At 48.0% G+C, this 20,039-nt stretch overlaps 2 protein-coding genes and 1 non-coding gene across 4 annotated transcripts in view; 2 read left to right on the top strand and 1 right to left on the bottom strand.

The window, feature by feature from the left end:
• Positions 1-69: 69 nt before the first annotated feature.
• Itgb1bp1 (integrin subunit beta 1 binding protein 1) lies at positions 70-12,689 on the bottom strand. 2 transcript variants are annotated; one of them, XM_041630455.1, is made up of 8 exons: positions 12,644-12,689; positions 9,333-9,426; positions 7,607-7,734; positions 5,688-5,766; positions 4,017-4,150; positions 1,554-1,646; positions 920-1,069; positions 70-483 (listed from the first exon to the last, which is right to left on the bottom strand). In XM_041630455.1, the coding sequence occupies exons 3-8, from the start codon at positions 7,676-7,678 to the stop codon at positions 412-414; spliced, it is 600 nt and encodes a 199-aa protein (XP_041486389.1). In that variant the 5' UTR covers positions 7,679-7,734; positions 9,333-9,426; positions 12,644-12,689; the 3' UTR covers positions 70-411. The 2 variants fall into 2 exon arrangements, with proteins under 2 accessions (XP_041486389.1, XP_041486390.1); XM_041630456.1 differs by having other exon boundaries at positions 7,607-7,710; positions 12,644-12,685.
• A 146-nt stretch (positions 12,690-12,835) lies between these two features.
• Positions 12,836-20,039, top strand: part of Cpsf3 (cleavage and polyadenylation specific factor 3) — a 31,674-nt gene continuing 24,470 nt past the window's right edge. Inside the window, exons 1-4 of the mRNA XM_041630454.1 lie at positions 12,836-13,078; positions 17,088-17,151; positions 18,595-18,692; positions 19,774-19,902. Coding sequence (XP_041486388.1) covers positions 13,029-13,078; positions 17,088-17,151; positions 18,595-18,692; positions 19,774-19,902 — 341 coding nt within the window. The 5' untranslated portion in view covers positions 12,836-13,028. The remainder of the gene's footprint in view (positions 13,079-17,087; positions 17,152-18,594; positions 18,693-19,773; positions 19,903-20,039) is intronic.
• LOC121432532 lies at positions 14,896-15,024 on the top strand. The gene has a single exon (XR_005972204.1). It is a non-coding gene; the product is annotated as a small nucleolar RNA SNORA21 (small nucleolar RNA).

Raw genomic sequence — 20,039 nt, 5'->3', positions numbered from 1 at the left:
TTATTATATGTATGCATTGACTGGCTGCATGTATGTATTGTACACCACATGTATGCCTGGTACCTGAGGAAGCCAGAAGGGGAAGTCAGCTCTCTTGGAACTGGAGTCACAGGCAGTTTTGAGCCACCTTGTGGGTGCTGGGAACTGAACCCAAGTCCTCTGCAAGTGCTCTTAGCCATCTGTCCAGCCCCAAGGTTTCCTTTTAGCCCAGAAAGTAGGTAATTTATTGGAAGTTATCCTACTGTTCGTGACACCTTTGCGTGGCCACTGATATTTCACACGTTACACTTCCTTTAGAACACTGGGTCGGGGCTTTACGCCCTCTCATAGGTCACCACTGCAGATCCAAAGCAGAAAGATGCAGGACCAGGCGAGCTCTCAGATGGGCCAGTTTCCATGGGACTACAGAGGTCAGGACTTGTCAGATGTCAACACAGAGTCAAAGGCTGTGGATAAGACCTTGCAGATTGCTTGGGCTTGCTCCTGCATTGTACAAAGAGAAACACTGCTGCAAATATGATCAAAACAAAGTGCACAGAATTCTCAAGGAAATGGACAAAAAGACAGAGTGAGAACAGAGATGACACATCTCTCTGGAAACTACCTGACTTTCCCGAATTCCTCATTACTTCCCCTGAAATCTACAGCACCTGCCCAGCCCGTGAACATTCCTGAGATGGGCAGACAGTAATGGCTGCTACTAAGCCCTGAGCCTGAGAGGATGGCAGCTCAGGAGTGGAGGGAGCCCCGACCCAGCCCGGGTCAGTGTAGCTTGCTCGGCAGGAGCAGTACCCAGCCTGAGTAGCTGCTGACCCAGGGTTTACTCCTGCTTGCTGATGACCACTTGGGAGAACCTTTGCAAGCTGTGGGAGAGTCACAGTCACCGTGTCACCTGCTGAACAAGAACAAGATGTCTCACCAGGCTGTTGCACTGGTAAACCCACAGGCTGTATTCTTCATTGCTTGCATCTGTGGTCTTGAGTGCCAGCAAGCTCTTCCCGGCTCCTAGGCCATCGTCGTAGCACACCATCCGGATGATTAAATACAGGGCATGCCTATGCAGAACACCCTGTGGAAATCACAAGACCTTCAGAAAGCTGGGACATGGCTGCCAGCGTTTCGCAGTTCTCAGAAAACACATTTTCCCCATGTAAAGTGCACTGGGAGGCTTGAAAAGACGGGTCCGTAGATCTGGGAGAAAGAACTACACAGCTTCCCAGCCCAAGGGACCCTGGTATGCCTAGTTATGGGGTGGCTTGCTCTCGGGATCCCATTTTCCTGTTTAGACCCAGAGAAATAGGAACAAGGTCAGCTATACTGTCCTCACCTCTGGCCTCCACGTCAACCAGCAGCTACTTTCAAATGACATGGAGTCCCTACATGACACACACTGGTGCCTGCACATATGTGGGAAATACAAAAGAAGCCCCTGCTGTCCCTAAGGAATAGGCAGAGCTTAACACCAGCAACCACCCAGGACCCGGGAGACCCAGGTCCAAGTGCACCCTGAAAGGCTAGGGCTCCCGGTTCCCTAGAACGGGCGCTGCACTTACATGCTGATCTGTGGTTGAGACTTTTATGCCATACTTCGAAACGCCCAGAATAAACTCCTCCTCCAGGGGAACAAAAGGCAACTTTCCATCTTGCTGCAGAGTGGAAATAAATCACAGTGCACACATTAAAATGGCACAGTCCCCTCAAGTTTGATTAGTTGCTTCTGGTCTCTGGTTGTCACAGCCTTGGGCCCTTTAGGGTTCCGTCTACACAAGCATTTCCCCCAAATTCAGATCGATCCTCTCTGTACTTTTCTGTCCTTTGTGATGTAAACCCTAATGATAAATGGAGATCCTAGCCACAGATCCTGGTGACATTAAAATACTTACACTATTAAACCAGGAATGTTGGCACAAGCTTTTAGTCCCAGCACTCAGGAGGCAGAGGTAGGAGGATTTTGTGAGTTCAAGGCCAGCCCGGTACGCAGTTTCAGGACAGCCAGGACTGTGTGTGTGCCTTGTCTTAAAAGAAGCAAAATTTACACTATTTAGATTTACAGATCCTCAAAGCTCATCTTCACGTCAGCACAAGGAGTGAGGAGGAAGTTGGGTAGCGGGGGACATGGTGTTTTCTGACTGCTGAGATACATCTTGCTAGCTAAGGATCCCAGGGCTCCAGGTGACAAGCTGTTGATGAGTTAACAAAGCTCAGAAAGTCATCTATCAGCAGGATGAGCTCTTGAGAAACAAAGCAGCGGTGATAACCGATCATACCCATCAGCCGGCCCCATCTACCTAAGAATGCTGCCTAATTTGTCTTCTCTCAAGAAGATATTGCTGGCAGATAATAGGTGTTCTGCATTGCAAATGCTTTTGTGGAGTTGATGAATTACAGTAATTGAGCCATGGCCAGATGCCTCAATTCCTGGCCCTCTGAGTATCTGTAATGCCTTGCCAATCATTCTCACAGATCTCAGACTCAAAATAATGCGGCTATCAATAATGGCGCTTTATCAAATAAAAGCTCTGCAGTGGATGAGCCATCCGGCCATTCTCAAAGAACGGAGGGAGCGCTAATGTAATTTTGAACATCTTTCGTATAACAGAGTACTTGTCACTTAGGCTGTTTGAATGACCATATTCCAAGTCTTATGCAGTGATAAGAACAGGCTCTATCAAAAGTTCTGCTAAATTGCAAATTAGAGTCACTATTTTTCCTTGTAAGTACCTTTCTTTATGGCTACAAAGATAGGAGTCAGTAGGCCCAGTCTCTGTGACTAAGAGACTTTGGGTTCTCTGTGTTGTCCTGGATGTTCTGGGGCTCTTCCTATACAAACCATGATGGCCTTGAACTCACAGAGATCCACCTGTCTCTGCCTCCTGAAGTGTAAAGTTATGAGTATAGATCTCATATTTATATATTTATTTTGGGGTTTCTGAGACAGGGCTTCTCTGTGGAATAGTCTTAGCTGCCCTGGAACTAGCTCTTGTAGACCAGGCTGGCATCAAACTCATAGAGATCTGCCTGCCTCTGCCTCCCAAGTGTTGGGATTAAAGGTGTGCGCTACCACTGCCCAGCATAATTTTATTTTATAAACAGTATGGTGCTACCTTAATTTTGCTACATGTAGAATTTTGTAAGATATATATATATATATATATATATATAATTACAAGATATCTATGTATCTATCTATCAATGTATGTGGGTGTTTTGCCTGCATGTATGTATATGTGCCATGAGCATGCAGTACCTGGGGAAGCCAGAAGAGAGGGTTGGTCCTCTGGAGCTGCAGTTAAGGTGGCTGTGAGTGCCATCTTGGTCCTGGAACAGAACCTGGGACCTCTGCGGAAGCAGCCAGAGCTTTTAGCCACCAAGCTACCTCTCCAGCTCTATGATAATTTTTGTATTTTTATTTTCCTGACCTGAGTACATTTTTGAAGCCCCTCTCACCTTAATTCTTGTAGAAATGGATTATAAAAAAATGAGACACATGCTGGGCTTGGTAGTACACACCTTTAATCCCAGCATTCAGGAGGTAGAGGCAGTTGGATCTCTGAGTTCAAGGCCCGTCTGATCTAGAGTTCCAGGACAGCCAGAACTACAGAAAGTAACTATCTGGAAAAAACAAAACAATAACAACTAAAGATATTTTTGGTCCATGACATGAGTTTTTAAATCAGTGAAACCATTTCAGTAGAGAAAGGCTTTGACAGATTGTTTTAGAAGAATCTATCGTCCAAGCAGTGAGCACAATCAGTTCTTCAGTAAACCAGGAGCCAGGTCAACCAGATAATGTAAACGTTTTAAGCCTGGGTAAAGAAACTTTCCCCCATGCGGCTCCATGTCAGGGCACCTTGCACAGTCTAAGACTCAAAGCTGCCCCAGGATGAGCGCCAGGCTCCAGCCACAGATGGTGAGCACCGTGCAGTGGACCCAGGGAAACATTCTCCTTCAACATACGTTCAGCACCAGCACAGCCAGAGGCTTCCACTGGAGTCAGGTTTTGTTCTGTCACTCACCTGGGCGACATCTATGTAGTTTATCAGGTCTAGTGGTCCTTGGAGACTCTTCCCCTGAGACAGGTCCAGTTTCTCGATGGCACCAACATACTTTATTCGAAACTCGGCACACGTGTCTAAACTGTTGCTTTGTCCTAAGATTATAATAGAAACGAACAACAGTGCCTACTTTACAGAAGGTTTTCTCTTTTTAGAAGATTTCTTTTGATTTTACTTGTGCAGGTGCTTTACCTGCAAAGGCCAGAAAAGGGGAACGGATCCCCTGGACATGGAGTTGCAGACAGTTGTAAGCTGCCATATAGTACCTGGGAATCAAACCAGGGCCCTCTGCAAAAGCAGCCAGTGCTCTTAGCCTCTGAGCCATCCCTGGCCCGTTTCAAACAAACCAATTTTGAAACAAACTCCCTCTGTTCACCAGGATGGCTCAGAAGCACAGAGAGCTGCCTGTCCCAGCCTCTCAGAGTGCTGGGATTAAAGGCGTACACCACCACCAAGTTAGCTTTTTGTTTTTTTTAACTGGCTTTCGAAGCAGGGTCTTAACCGTCTAGCTCTGGCTAGCCTGGAACTTACTATGTAGACCAAGCTGGCCTCAAACTCATAGAGATTCACCTGCCTCTAAGCACTGGGATTAAAAGTGGGCACTTCCATGCCTGCGTCTGCACCCAGCTTCTTAGCTACTAGTTTCTAAATGGAAGATTTCTTGGTATAACAGGGAGGAACTTAAAATTTTATTAACACTCTTTCCTCAGCGATCGACTGATATAGAAAAGCCTCAATGACTAGGGCAAATAAATACTGATAACCTTCATTTCAAAATGAGTAAAAATTTAAAAGTCAATTAGATAGGAAATGCTACCTTATAATATATAACTACTACTTTGGATTCCTTCTACTTTATTTCATGATTCAGGACGCCTGCTCTATCATTCAGATCTATATATTTAAACATGTATATATAAGATAAAGTCAGAAGTCCCGTAACAGAAGGAAACAAACTCTAGCTAGTTCGGAAACTCCCACCAACCACTTGTGACACCTGCCATGCTAAGGAAGTGCAGTGCAATTATGTTTACTCTGTTTGTGTATGGAAACAATGCCAACCTCTTGACACCCGGAGGTCAAGATAATGACTTCTATGTGACAACATTAGTTTAGGTGTAGTGAGAATGAATGCGCTGTACTTCCAATTACCAGCTATTTATAGAGCTCGATTAGGAGTCTCTTAATTTCTAAGGCGCTACCAATTTCATGCGGCTGTGTCTGGGACAAATGGCCTCATTTGCCTGTGTCAGCTGTCATCTCAGTGAGGGTCTCTGGAGGCAGCCTTTGAGGTTAGTGGGTCCTAAACCCTTCGCCACTAACACCTGCCCAATCTCTAAAACCATTTAAGCCCAAATATAATTCAGTCTCTGCTACCTATTAAAAGGCGGTTTTAAAACTGCTAAGTCCTTGGCCCAGATGCTTTCAAATGCTTGCTCTCAGATGCACTGAGGACACTTTGTCTGCGTGCCTTTGGCAGGCTCCTACCACACAGCCCTTCCCCTGTCTCACCAAGTCTGAACTGCCCAGAAGTGGCAAGGGGAGAAAAACCAGGAAAGGAGACCTAGCTCTGCCACACAGAGCCACGAGAATAAACACAAGGTCAGCCATCAGGTCACCCGGCCCTCATACCTGAGCTTTTGGTGGAGTCTGTATCAAGGCTGGCGACAGTGCTGGATCTTGAAAGACCCCCAAGGCTGGAATCCACAGACTGAGAAGAAACACAGTAAGACGTATGTATGTCTTCTCTGATGCAAGTTCTTACTAAGCTGAGCTGACACAGTATCTGGTCAAGTGTTCAAGCAGACTGACTGCAGCTGAAGACATTTTCCACAGCAACACATGACACATGACTGCTCTGGAAACCACGTGACAACAGATATACATGTGGTCAGCATCTTCAGTTTAGGGCTCAGCCACTAGCTCCCCTCTCTGACTCTGCCTTATACTCGGAGCCTCTGCTGTCCTGTTATTTCCATGGAACCTCAAAAGAACCCCTGTGTAGAAAGCCAGCCGGTGAGCAACGTCCCTGTCCAGCTCTGAGAGAAACCGAATGTCCCCGTTCCTAATCTGGTCCTATGCAATTATCCCCCTAGTTTCTGGCTGCAGCAGGCTCGCGGTTGTCAGACAGCATGGCTGTAGATGTAAACAGAACAACAAAACGGCATGTTTGGTTCCACCGGACTCCACTGTTGGTGTCACTGTGTCTTTAGAAAAGGCGCTCGGGGAAAGCCTGATTTAGAAGGTGTGTGCTCCATAAATCCGCTGGTACTGCCAGGCAGCCTTCAGTCTCTGGTCCATAGGACTTAACTGAGCTTGCTGTGAGAGGCTGTTAAGTGCACAACGAACCCTAGACTCCGGGAGATCTCACCCCTCAGTGCCTGCAATTTCTATCTTTTAAAGATAATATTTTATGAGCTGCTGAAATGGTACAGCTTTTCTAGAGGACCTGAGTTCAGTTCCCAGCACCCACAGCAACTCAGAACCATTGCTCCAGTCTCTGGGTTCCAGTGCCTTCTTTTAGACTTTGTAGGCAGCCACACTCCCCTGCATATAACTCCCCATTTATACAGAGATAACTAAAATTAAATCTTGAAAAAATAATTAAAAAGTATAGTCAGGCATTTTGGCCCATGCATGTAATTCCCGCACATGGGAGGGGAGGATCAGGAGAGGAAGGTTATGCTGCAGGGCTCCTTGCTGTGAGTATGAGGCCAGCCTGAGCTACCTGGGACCCTATCTGCAGGAGGAGGAGTAGAAAAGAGGCTGCATGCAAGTCACTGAGGTAAGGGCACTTGCTGCCCAAGTCTGACAACCTGAGTTCAGTCCCTACACAGTAGAAGCTGTGATATGAACAGAAATGCCCCCCACAGATGCATGTGTTTGAATTCTTGGCCCATAGGGAGTGGAACTGTTAGGAGACGTGGCCTTGTTGGAGGAAGTGTGTCACTGTGGAGGCAGGCTTTGCGGTCTCCTATGCTCAAGCTACAATCAGCACACAGTTCACTTCCTGTTGCCTGCAGAGCAAAGATGTAGAATTCTCAGCTCTTTCTCCAGTACCATGTCTGTCTGCCTGCATGCCACCATGCTCCCTGCCATGATGACAATGGACTAAACCTCTGAACTGTAAGCCAATCCCAATTAAATGTTTTCCTTTATAAGAGTTGCCATGGTCATGGTGTCTCTTCACAGCAATAGAAACTCTAACTGGGACAGAAGCCTAGATCTAATTCCTGCCAACTGTTCCTCTGACCTCCACATGTGTGCTGAGGCACACACTCACCTCAATCTCTCAAACAAAAAGTTTAAAAAGTATTTTTTTAAAAAAATATTAAATCAGTGTGTTTTAATGATACCACACATAGCTTTAGTCCCATTTAGTTGAATGAATTTAAGAATTTCAGAAAATTACCAAAATAATAAAGTTTGAGCAAACACAGAGTGTCAGGTAAGGTGATGACTTGGGTCCTGGCATTGCCAGCACTCTGCCCAGAGCCAATTAGGAGTGCCGCCCTCAGCGCTCTGTGCCTATGACCGCCCTCTTCTCTAACCTTGCTCTTTGTGCTGATTTCACTGCTCTGGGAACTGCTGCTGCTGTGCCGCTTCTTGCCTTTGCGAAACATCTTTCACCATAGCTTGATCCCAAGATGACGCCCTGGAGGAAGAAGTGTTTCCAGTGCTGTCAAGAAAAGCAACATCAGCCCGGTGGAGGCGCACGTGCCTTCAATTCCAGCACTCGGGAGGCAGAGGCAGGCGAATCTCTGAGTTTGAGGCCAGCCTGGTCTATACAGTGAGTTATAGGCCAGCCAGGGCTACATAGATCGGGTCTCCAAAACAAAACAAAAAAAAGCAAACAGAAGGAAAATCAGCAACAGATCATGTTCCACACAGCACAGACAGAAACCATCAGCCTTTCCAGGCCTGTGGATATGTTCGCCTTACTTCCCTCGGGTGCTGCTCTGGGAATGTGGCTTTGTGGTTCAGCACTTGCCCAGCAATGTGTGAGAACCTGGCTCACTCCCTATTGCTCCCTTAAAGACTTACAGAAGGCAAGGAGAGTTAGAGTGCCTGCCGCCTGCTAGAGGACCTGATTTCGGTTCCCAGCACTGACCTCAGGTGGCTCAGAACCACCGCAGTCCTAGCTCCGGAAGAACCAGTGTACTTTTCTGGTCTCTGATGTTTAACTGCATACCTATTGTGTATACACACAAAGGACACATACACATTAAATACATACATATATGCATACATAAAATTTACAAAAAACCAGGGTAGCAGAGTTGGCTCAACGGTGAAGAGCAGTTGCTGAGTTCAGCTCCCAGCACCCATACGGCAGCTCACAAAAGTCCACAACTCCAGTTCCAGGGAATCCAATGCCTTTTTCTGGCCTCAGGCACCAGGCACACATGTGGCTCATATACATACATTACAGGCAAAACACTAATACACATAAAAACAAGTAATTATTTTAAAAATTTACAAAATGTGAACAAACAAAAAACCCTGTCAGCAGTCATAGCTGAAAAGTACTTTTTTCTCAGACAAACACACATCACCCAGTTCTCAAAGATCCAGATAGATGCCTTACTTTTCAGTTGATTCAGAATGACGAAAATAAAACATATGACACATTATCAACCAAGATACTGAGATCCAGTGACCTCAGGTACTTGGGAGAGTGGCAGGGTAAGAGCATCTGCACATCCTAGATGAAGACTGTGCCAACACTCACACACACACACACACACACACACACACACACACTCATGCCCCTAGTATTGTGAGACATGGTCTCTCAGGCTAAGCTGGCCTTGAACTCAATGTATGACCTAGGATGATCCTGAACTCCTGATTCTTCCACCTCTGCAGAGATCTAGGATGTAGAGATTATAGGCATGCACCACCACACCCCTTGAGACAGAATCTTGCTGTGTAGCCCAGGCTAAACTTAAACTCATGATCCTCTTGTCGGAGCTTCCCAAGGGCTGGGGTGACAGGCAGGGACTACATTTCATGCCTGAAATGTGCCCTTTTCTTTCCATAGAGAAAGGCCTTTAAGTAAAAATCCAACATAAAAAGCACTCCTAAGAGTCAGCTCCTCACCTCCCTGCACCCAGAAAAAGCAGGAGCTTAAGGAAGGTGGGTACAGTCTACATTTTATAGATGAGGGAGTCCTGACCCGATTTTCAACTCAGAATTTTTGAGGAAGACAATCCTAATACATTTTGCCTAAAACTGATCTCGATAGATCATGTTTTACCAGAACCAAACACTTACTTGGTGTTGTTCTCCAAGGTCCTGCACACAGCGATTTGTACAGCAGCTCCCCTTCCCCTGATATGCCCAGTCCCTTCCAGGCTGAAGAGCGGACCTGGCAGAGGGAGGAAACAGGTAGTGGGTAGAGGACCCAAGTCAGGCTCAGAGCTTCTGCTTGTTCTTGTAGCACCCACTCTCCACCCACCTTCTGGGCTCCTTGCCATGGCAGCCTGCACCTGAGCCTTTGGTCAGCCTTGCACCCAAGCTCCTTCTCAATGCTCACTTTATTTGTAGCAAGAAGGGCTGACTCGTTCACTCAGTCCTGAGTGGGCACTGTGGTGGTTCCAACAGACATGGCGCTCTTAGGAGGTGTGGCCTTGTTGGAAGAAGTGCTTCATTTGGAGGCGGACTTTGAGGACTCCTATGCTTAAGATACCACTCAGTGTTACAGACCATTTCCTGTTGCCTGCAAGACGTAGGACTCTAACATATTTCTCCAGCACCATGTCTGCCTGTATGTCGCCATGTCCATCATGATGATAATGGGCTGAACCTCTGAACTGTAAGCAAGCCACCCTAATTAAATGTTTTCCTTTATATGAGTTGCCGTCGTCATGGTGTCTCTTCATAGCAACAGAAACCCAAAGACAGGTAACAAGCACCTAGGTGCTGGGGACTCATGGCACAAGGACAAAGCTGACCCAGGAGTGTGTGTGTGTGTGGGGGGGGGTGTTCATTTTTAGTGGGAATGAGTAGATCAATAAGAAAAATCCAACTATTGGAGAACAATAATTCCCATGAGGAAAACTGAATGTGAAAAGGCTGTTGACTCCGGGGCAGAAGTTGCCGCACAGGATGGCTCCATGCACAAAGACGCCTGTAGGGAGGGGCTGACAGCAGGAGCCCCTATTCCCAGGCCTGCGCCCACCTAGGTTAACCCAGTGGCAGAAAGCACCATGAAATTGTTGCTTGGTGACATCCGTAGGTGCATTATATTTAGTGCAGACCTCTTGGTATCTACAGAGGATCCGTTCCATAACTGCACCAAATGCCTATAACCCACACGCACACACCCTGCCCTGCACCACACCCTGCCCTGCACCAAATGCCTATAACCCACACGCACACACCCTGCCCTTGCACTTTACGTCACTTCTAAATTATTTAGTGTAACTAGGCAAGCACGCGCCACTGAGCTGAACCTCAGCTTATATCTAATGTAAATGCTACAGAACTAGCTGTTATGATGTATTATTTAGAAAATAACGGTAAGGGGAAGGCTCCGCTTATTTGGTACAATGGGATGTCGGTCTTGCTTTCACCATGCAGCTTTAAAACTGGCACAGAGCCGGGCAGTGGTGGTGCATGCCTTTAATCCAGCACTTGGGAGGCAGAGGCAGGTGGATCTCTTTGAGTTTGACGCCAACCTTGTCTACAGAGAGAGTTCCAAGTCAGCCAAGGCTGCTACACTGAGAAACCTTGTCTTGAAAAACCAAGAACAAATAAATGAAATCTGGTTCTATTGTTTGTAGAATCCTGAAGTGTACCCACAAACCCTTGGCAATGATTTGGATATCATGAAAACTTACTTCCCAGCATCAATCCCAGAACTCGAGGGGGAAAGATTATTGGTTAGTCTTTGGTATCTCCTGCTATTCTGGATGCATGTACTTAAGCAAATTACTCTTGGTTCTAAGTTATTCACATATAAAAATGAGCCTGGGGATGCTGTGTCAGCTGGGTGTTACACAGGTTCACCAAATGCAAAACTGTCAAAGACTGAGCATCCCACCCTCCCTCCAGACATGCTCCTCCCTCGTCTCTCCTACTCAGGCAATTAAGCCATCACTGATAGAAGCCAGAAAGTCACCAGTCCCTCCTTGATCTTCAGCCCCCACATCCAATTAAGCACACGGGTCCCAGAGTGCACAGCAGAGCAGAGCTCTCTGCCTCGGCTCTGTAACCAGCCCCACATCTTTGCAGGATTAATGGCATTCTTTGCAACATGAAGGTGATGAATCCTCAATCTACAGAAAATGCCCAAGTACACAATCTGACACATTTAAGGAACCCACAAAGATACTTTGTAGATAAGATGTCTTTACCTTAAAAACAAAAACAAACAAAACACTGCATAGGAGTAGGGTCCCCCTGGAGCTAGTGTTAAGCCACTGGATATGGGTGCTTGGAACTCAGCAAGAGCAGTAGAGGCTGGTAACCACTGAGCCAGCTCTTAGGATAAATGATCGTGTCCTACAGGACTGGACTGCCCCCACAGTTTAGCCAAATCAATGGCAAAGACTTCCTTCAAATACAAGTCAGAGAGCCTGCAGGAAAGCGTTCACTGGCTCCTCACATTAACGGACTAAAGAAGGTCAGATCTCTCTGGCAAGACACTCAAGGCTCTCCACCCACTTTTAAGCTTGTCTTCCACAAGCTGCTACACACTCACTTCATCCCTCAGGAACGCGAAGCACTGCGCTCCCCATGTGCTCTTAGGCTGTGCTCCAACCTTTCCTCCCACAGAACTTATTTCATAAGCCTCCTGGCAGCTACTTGCCTCTCACAACTTACTTCAGGCCTCTTCTAAGAAAGCCTTCCTTGGACGTCCAGGTTGGACTAAAGGACCCACAGCTTGAATGCACATCAGATCACTGTATTTTAAAAAATGCCATACTTCTACTGAAAACTCTCACTCTCAACGAACTAGTCCAAGGCGGGGCTGGGGTTGTTCTCGGTGGATAGATAAACTAGCGGAGGGTACCGAGTATTGACTTGGGAGGTGATTATCCAAAACACAACAAGTACTAAACATCCAGCATCGCCAAAAGCACGCTCTAAAAACTGCTAGCCCTCCCTCCCGCCCAGGAGGAGCAGCCGGGGTCCGCCCGGGTCATCTGTGCCTTCAGCGTAGTGGGAACGCCCAGCTGCGTACACAGGAGGCAGCCGAGCCAGAGATGCAATAACTCGCCCCACAACACAAAGTTAACTTGGGGCCCCAGGCACGAGCAGGCTTCCAAAGCTCTCTGCACACACGCCTCGCACAAGTGAGGATGGAGACAGCCAAACCCAACCCCAGTGTCGGGGTGCAGCAGCAGTGACAGGGAGGCCTCAGGGCCCTCTCGCTGAGCCTGGTCCTCGGGGAGGCAGGCGGCGGACCTGTCACGGGAACGCGGGTCCCTCCCTGACCCGGGCACCGAGGCTCCTCTTCCTTCTCCCGCTTGGCACTCAGTCGGTGTCTCTGCCTCGGGATGTGGGGTGGGGACGGCGGGCTCCGGGGGACCCCACCCAGGGGGACCCCACCCACCCGCGCCACTCGGCCCAGTTCTCACCTCGCCGCCTGGGCTCGTCCCCGGGCCTCCGGCGCCTCGCGGGGTGTGGGATGGTTCGGCAGCGGCGGCCGGTCTGGCGGCTCCTCCAGTTCGGAATCCAGCTCCGGCTTTGCCACTTCTCCTGCTCCGGTCCGCTAGGCCACGCCCCAGTTCTGCGCAGGCGCAGTCCTTAGGCGTTCCTAAAGGCGCGGAAAGGGGAACCTGCGGAACCGCTGTCTCCGACCGGAAGTTGACGAGACGAGCCCAGCTCTGGGCGCAAGAGCGCGCCGGAAGTTGTGTGTTGGTGGTCGGGGGTTTTTCTTCCTTTGGTTCGCCGTGGCTGTGTTTTCAGTTTAGAGACTGCGGCAACGGGTTCCTGGTCCACGCTGCTCCTGAGACTGCCAGGATGTCCGCGATTCCTGCAGAGGAGAGCGACCAGCTGCTGATCCGACCCCTGTAAGGGACGAGCTAGCGAGGGAGCCTAGCCCCCGGATGTGGGAGAGCCAGGAGGGGTCGCCGCGGAGGCAGCTGCGGGCCCGGTCTCCCAGGCTCACGGGGTTTGGAGAATGTTGATCGAGGGGCTTGCTAGGTTGAATGTCATTTTACTTTTCCTTCAGTCCCAGGGGAGGGTATGTCGGAGTTGAAAAGAAAAGAAAAACCAGGTCGTTGGGCGCTTTCATAGAGAAGGGTTTGCCAATTAACACAAGCCTGGATCTCGCACAGGGAACCGACAGGTAGAGGAGGGCAGTGCAAGGGAGACCTGCGTCTGTTTAATGATCTCCAGACCCCACGTGCGCTCAGATGGCCGGGGTAATAAAGACGTGGTTTGTGAGTGTGCGCATTCAGAGCTCAGACCTGAGCAGAAGGCGGGAGGAAAATGCAGAGGAGAAAGCATAGTTGTCACGAAGGGAAAGTGAGCGCTCCGTTACCGTAAAAGTCTGGTTTTAGTGGAAAGGGCTTTCAGCGTTCTGGAATGCTGGCAGAGAATTGCCTCACGCCTGGAAAGGTCAAGAACGTACTGGTGCAGAGGAGCGATTTGACTCCACACACGATTATCGTTCAGTTTTAGATACTAGCTAGCACCACATGAATGTGTACATTTTTCAAAAGAGAGAAACCAGATCCTTTATCCATTCATTCGGCGAGATTTACTGAAGCTGGGCGGTGGTAGCGCAAGCCTTTAATTCCAGTACTCAGGAGGCCGAGGCAGGCGAATCAATGTGAGTTCGAGACCAGCCTGGTCTACAGAGCGAGTTCGAGGACAGGCTCCAAAGCTACACAGAGAAACCCTGTCTCAAAAAACAAAACAAACCAGGGGGAAAAAAAACTACTGAGCGCTTACCAATGATTGCACACAAGTGTCCGTGCCGTTCCCCTATATACACTAATCAAGTATCAGATACCTCATATTCAAGTATCAGATACCTCACCAGGCACAGGGTGAGTTCACTGATGCCACTCCTTTGGTTAAATTGTAGAGCAAAGTGTGTGTGTGGGGGGGTGGGGAGGTGCTGGAATGAGTTTGTAAAAACAGGAGCCAGCTACCTTGGAGTCAGACCTGAAACCCAGTCATTCTATTTAATAGGGAAGTAGCCTTCATGAAGCCACTTCCTCGGTTGTGGGGGGAAGAGCTCATGGGCTGCGCTCCTTTGACGTGTTACAAGGGTATGGAGAGGCATTGTGTTGAGGGTCAGAAAGGCTGCACATGGGACTTCCTGAGATTGAGGCAAGGATATCTTATGCACCCTGGAAATGGAATTGATGTACAACCCGGGTGTTAAAGAATTTGTAGAAATTAAAGGCAGTGTAGAAGCCAGAGTGTTCCAGGGGAACATGAGTGTAGTTCCAACTCATGGCCAAGTTCCTCTGGCTGTGGTTAACAGCAGATGACTTGGGACAGGCTGTCAGGTACCACCTTAGGAAGGACCTTGTGGAGATTCTAAGAGTATTTATCACACCAGTTATAGTAGCCAAGAGATTTGTGAGGTTTTTTTTTTTTAATTAATTTATTTTGTATACAGTGTTCTGTCTGCATGTATGCCTGCAGGCCAGAAGAGGGCACCAGATTTCATTACAGATGGTTGTGAGCCACCATGTGGTTGCTCGGAATTGAACTCAGGACCTCTGGAAGAGCAGCCAGTGATCTTAACCTCTGAGGCATCTCTCCAGCCCCCTAGCCAAGAGATTTATATACAAGAGATATAGTATACAAGAGATTTGAAGCAACTTTATAATGCAGTGGGAATTACATTAAAATGTGGCTACTTCCCCTACCCCCTTTAGAAGCACACGTGGGCCTTTTGCTAGTGACCCACTGAGCCATCAAGAAGGGACAGTAAAAATATCACTTTGGGGTGAAGTGGCAACATATGTTATTTGCTTCAATCATCACTGTGACAAGAAAAAAGCGAAAACCAACTCCACTGTGACTGAAAGATGGATTAATGAAGAAACTCTGGTTGGATGTCATTAAGCTGGGGCAGTTCTGGGTGACAAGTTATTTGTAGCCGGTAAAAGGATGGTGACGAGGGAGGAAGAATCGGGTTTCCAGAGATGAAGTAAAGTCTTGAGGAGTTTGTAACTGCTCAGGTGTTGTCTGCAGGGACAGTCATGAAGCACAGGGGGTACATTACAGACAAGAGGACAGACGGCGCAGCCGGGACAGAAAGTGTACCAGAGGAATTTTATAACCTTTCTTACAACTGCGGTACCTAATTCCAGAATATTTTCATTACCCCCCCCCCCTTTTAAAGCCCATTAGGAATCATACTCATTTCTCCCCACCCTCCCTAGCCCTCAGCATCAATCTATTTTCCTTCTCTGGATTTGCCTTTTTGAGGCATTTCCTACAAATGGAATCATACAAGATGAGCCCTTTGTCTTGGTTTCTTTCACTTAGCAGTCCTAAGGCTTCTGATACGGGAGTTTGGCAAACATTTCAGACCCAATAGCTGCACAGCAGTGGACAAGACAGATGTGAATCTTAATAGTGTTGCCATTGTAATATGTGAAGTACTCCGTAAATGTATCTGTTGCACTGCAGTGAGGTGGGGTGGCTGGCAGATTGAGGCTTGCAGTAAAGGATGCATTAGAGTAGGCAGTCAAGAAAGGTTCTGAGAAGGTGAAGCCTGAGCTGAGACTCAGCCGATCTCAAGGAGCCAGTCCAGGAGTGTAAAAACTAGCCTGGCATACTGAACATGCAGTACCTGGCAGATGCCCCAGTAAAGAGGCTTAAATGTCAGGTGTATGTGTCAGAACAGTCTGGGCTGTAGAAAGAACCTCTGAAGTCATCGACATGTCAGACATGTAAGGACCATGGAGCTGGGAAGAGATCCCAGGAGAGACTTCAGAGGCTAGAGAGTCAAGGCAGATCAGTGGGGGGAAATGGGAAAGCCAGCGAGACAGACTGGAGTGTGGAGTCAGAGAAGCTGGGAAGTGCTTGGTACTTGAAGGAGCCCTTAAACAAGGGAGCTAGTAGCTGCCAAGGGGACCAGTTAAGTAGAGCTGCTTGCTCTTAGCAGCAAGGACAATCTCAGAAAAGCAGCTGGGAGCAGCTGGTGAGTGGAGTGGATGGGAGGGGAGGAAATGCAGAGGGACAGCTCTGTGGGGAAGTTGGCTTAGGAATGAAATGGGAATTCCTCTGGATAAGAACCCAGGAGTTTAAACTGGAACAAAAAACGAGCATGGCATTTATTCACTTTTAAATTTGAGATGGAGGCTCCCTGTGTATCCTGGCTGTCCTGGAACTCTCCCTAGACTAGGCTGGCCTCGCCTTTACCTCCTACGTGCTAGGATTTCAGGAAAGTTCCACCATCATTTCTTCGTCTCTTAATCCGTGGCTAGCCCAGTGTGGATGGGTGTGCATGGGTCCATCTCCTACCTGTTTGCTGCCAGACCACAAAGTCTTTGAGGTCTGATTACCTCATGGTGTCAGGCGCACATCTGTTCTGGGCAGTTAGTACCTTGCGTGAGAGCACTGAGTGAATTGTGAGCTAGATTTTTGGGAAAAGATAACCAAGAAGCAGTTATGTTTAGCTTAAGATGTGCGAGAAAGGGGAGGTCTGAAACCATGGGTGACCAGGCTGCTTGGTACAGTGATCTGCAGATGACAGGCTATGATTTGGTGACTTGATCAGAAATGGTTGTTCTAGAAGTGCTGTGTGACTCTGCTCATGTAAATCCTAAATGTCCCTCAGCTCCCAAGGACCACTTTTCACCCCTTCCTATCCCAGCACTCATCCTCTGTTTGAGCTCTGCAACTGTCATCTGTCTCAGAAAATGACCACTGCCATCGTTCGAGGGCTGTTTAAGTCATGAAAGAGTTTTAACTTATGTTGAATGTTACTGGAGTGGAGTGAGATAGGCTTACTGAGCACTGATTTACTCACTGTAGCTTCTTAGTGCTGGTTTTGTAGGCATGTGCTTTAATTGCTTTTTAATCATTTTTCCATTTGAATGTTTGCAGTGGCGCTGGGCAAGAAGTGGGAAGATCATGCATTATTTTGGAGTTCAAAGGGAGAAAAATCATGGTAAGTATTATTGGTGGTATCATTGCTGTTTGGTACTGGAAATTGAACTTGGGGCCTTGTGAATGCCAAGGACATGATCTGCCCCTGAATCATACCCTAGCCTGGTGATCATTTGTTCAGTTAAGAAAACAGTGTAGCTCTTCTGTACTGTCTGTTAGGTCTGTCCTAGTGACCAGTTATCTCTGTAGCACCAGCCAAGAGGGGTGTGCATGATGTATGTAGTCAACACTGTGACGAGAGAAAGACTAACACTTTTGTGCTTAGTAACTAAAAGCATTAAGTAACCTAAAAAGATACCTTGTAAGACTGTAAAGCTGCCAACTACATCTGCCAGACTATTGTCTCTTCCACGTCCTTGTCCGCTCCCAAGGTGTGTGGATAACCTGCTGACCCCACCCCTTTGGAAGACATCAAGGATTTAAGTGCCCTGAATGTATGTCAGCTTTCACTGCCCATGAGTGGCTTCAGTCCAGCTGGCGCTCTGCCAGGTCCGTCTCCTTGCCTGGCAGGTGAAGGGCTCAGGAGCCCTGGTTTCTAAGGTCCCAGTAGAGAGGTGGGGCACTGGCTCTTGTTCCTTTGTTCCCCTCTCTCTTTGTTACACTTCTCTCAGTCTTCAAAACATAGCAATATGTGCCTAGAGTCACCAGTTTTAAAAAAATCATTTATCTGAATGGGTGTCTGGCCTATACTGATACCTATGCACTGTGTGTGTGTGTGCCTGGTGCCCATGGAAGCCAGAGAGGGCAGTGGATCCCCTGGAAATGGAGCTGTAGTTGATTGTAAGCCTCCATGTGGTTGCTGGGTGTCAAACCAGGTTCCACTGGAAGAGCAGCCAGTGCTCCTAACCACTGAGCCAGCTCTGTAGCTCCCACCTGAGTCATTCATTTAAGGATTTATTTATTTTTGTTTTATTTTATTTTATTTATTTATTTGGTTTTTCGAGACAGGGTTTCTCTGTGCTGCTTTGGAGCCTGTCCTGGAACTAGCTCTTGTAGACCAGGCTGGCCTTGAACTCACAGAGATCCACCTGCCTCTGTCTCCTGAGTGCTGGGATTAAAGGCATGCGCCACTACTGCCCAGCTATTTAAGAATTTATTAACTTGGCAATAAAACCCCATAGAGTAAATCCCCAGTCATCAGCTCGTAGGAATGTGTTGATGCTCTCCCTAATGGGAGAAGTACTTCACACCTACAGACTGGAAATACCATTTGGTAACAACGAGCTTGAAGAAGAACCCCAGTGATGTCTTGTGTTCTGTATCCCGTGCTGCTAACTGTGAGCTGTGTCTTAAACATGAGAGCTGCTTTGGGCACAACCTCGTCCGAGTGCCTACTCCGAGTGCCTACTCCCTGGGCTCCTCTGAATGTGGTCTGTCTGCTGCATGGGTGTTCATCAGATGTGTAGCAGCTTGAGATCTGTTTGCTGAGATTTTCTTCCTTCAGCTGGACTGTGGGATCCACCCTGGCCTGGAAGGAATGGATGCTCTTCCTTACATTGACCTCATCGACCCCGCTGAGATCGACCTCTTGCTAATCAGTCAGTAAGTTTCCCTTTATTGACAGTGTCACTTCTCAAGCCTTTCTGTGAAGGTCAGTCTTCCCAGGATTTGGTGTGGGGTTTTGTTTACATTTATTGTGTGTGTGTGTGTGTGTGCGCGCGCGCACACGCACGCACTTCCCGCAGTGTTCATAGGGAGATCAGAAGACAATGTGTGGGAGCTGCTTTTCCCCTTCCACTGTGGGTCCTGGTGGTTCAACTCTGTGGTCAGGCTTATTGGCAAGTACCTGTATTCTCTGAGCCATCTTGCTGGGCAGATGTTTGTTTTGTTTTCTAATAAGCTGGGAGTGGTGGCAGAGGCCTTTAGTCCCAACACTTAGAGGCAGAGGCAGGCAGATCTCTGTGAGTTTGAGACCAGCCTGATCTTCCCTTGAGTTCCATCAGTCAGAGCTGCATAGTGAGACCTTGTCTCAAAAATAAAATGAAAGAAACAAAAGTAAATATTTTCTATTAGGAAACACAGTTTGGGTCTCTAAGTCTAAACCAGCACCGCTGTGTGAGGCTAGAGATGCTGGCTGGGAGATGTGTGTGCCGTGCAGCGAGAGGTGGTGGAAAGCTCGTGTCCTCTGTGGCCATCCTCAGCTGACACCGACGAAGTCTTCGCTGTCTTGTCCCATCCCTCAGTAAGAGCTTCACATAGGTGGCACACGCCTGTAGTGCCAGCACCGGGAGGCTGAGGACAGAGCATTGCTATGTGTCTGAGGCAGTGCAGGCAGCACAGCAAGACTGTCTTGAAGAACTTCATTTAAAGATGGTGACAAGTATCGATTTTATTCCACTAAGTTGTTTGTTAAAATGCTGCCAAGTGTAGATTCGTTTTACATTGTCCCCCTCGAATTGATTACTGATAGAGGGAGAGGGAGTATCGAGAAGGCCCAGAGGTAGAAGTACTAGCTACCGAACCCGCTGAGACCCCTGTGGGAAAACGAGAGAATGGACAAGCATCTGCTTGGTCTCCTGGAAGCGCCCTTATGTGCTTGGCACACGTTTGTCCGCTGAGCAGAACCTCGCTGGGGTCCCGGCCTCTAGTGTCCAGAGCACTCATGGCCCCGTTTCCTTGTCAGCTTCCATTTGGATCACTGTGGGGCGCTGCCCTGGTTCCTCCAGAAAACAAGCTTCAAAGGACGGACATTTATGACTCACGCCACGAAGGCTATTTACAGATGGCTCCTCTCAGACTACGTCAAAGTCAGGTGAGTCCTTATCCATTCTTCGATCGAGGGGCATTTAGGTTGTTTCCAGGTTCTGGCTATGACAAACAGTGCTGCTATGAACATAGTTGAGCACATGTCATTGTGGAACAGTTGAGCATCCTTTGGATATATACCCA

This window comes from Microtus oregoni, unplaced genomic scaffold (assembly GCF_018167655.1).
Source record: "Microtus oregoni isolate MIOR12 unplaced genomic scaffold, Mior012 000034F_ref0000314, whole genome shotgun sequence".
NCBI classification, from domain to species: Eukaryota; Metazoa; Chordata; class Mammalia; order Rodentia; family Cricetidae; genus Microtus; species Microtus oregoni.
The sequence above is the reverse complement of the archived record's forward strand: the minus strand, read 5'-3'. Positions and strand labels throughout refer to the sequence as shown.

What these genes read in the sequence shown, in the direction of transcription:
- Itgb1bp1 (XM_041630455.1), bottom strand. Translation starts at nt 7,678, where the DNA reads ATGTTTCGCAAAGGCAAGAAGCGGCACAGCAGCAGCAGTTCCCAGAGC. An exon ending in AAATCAGCACAAAGAGCAAG is followed by an intron (nt 5,767 to 7,606) that starts GTTAGAGAAGAG and finishes GTTTCTTCTCAG; the next exon opens with TCTGTGGATTCCAGCCTTGG. An exon ending in TTTACCAGTGCAACAGCCTG is followed by an intron (nt 484 to 919) that starts GTGAGACATCTT and finishes TGTACAATGCAG; the next exon opens with GAGCAAGCCCAAGCAATCTG.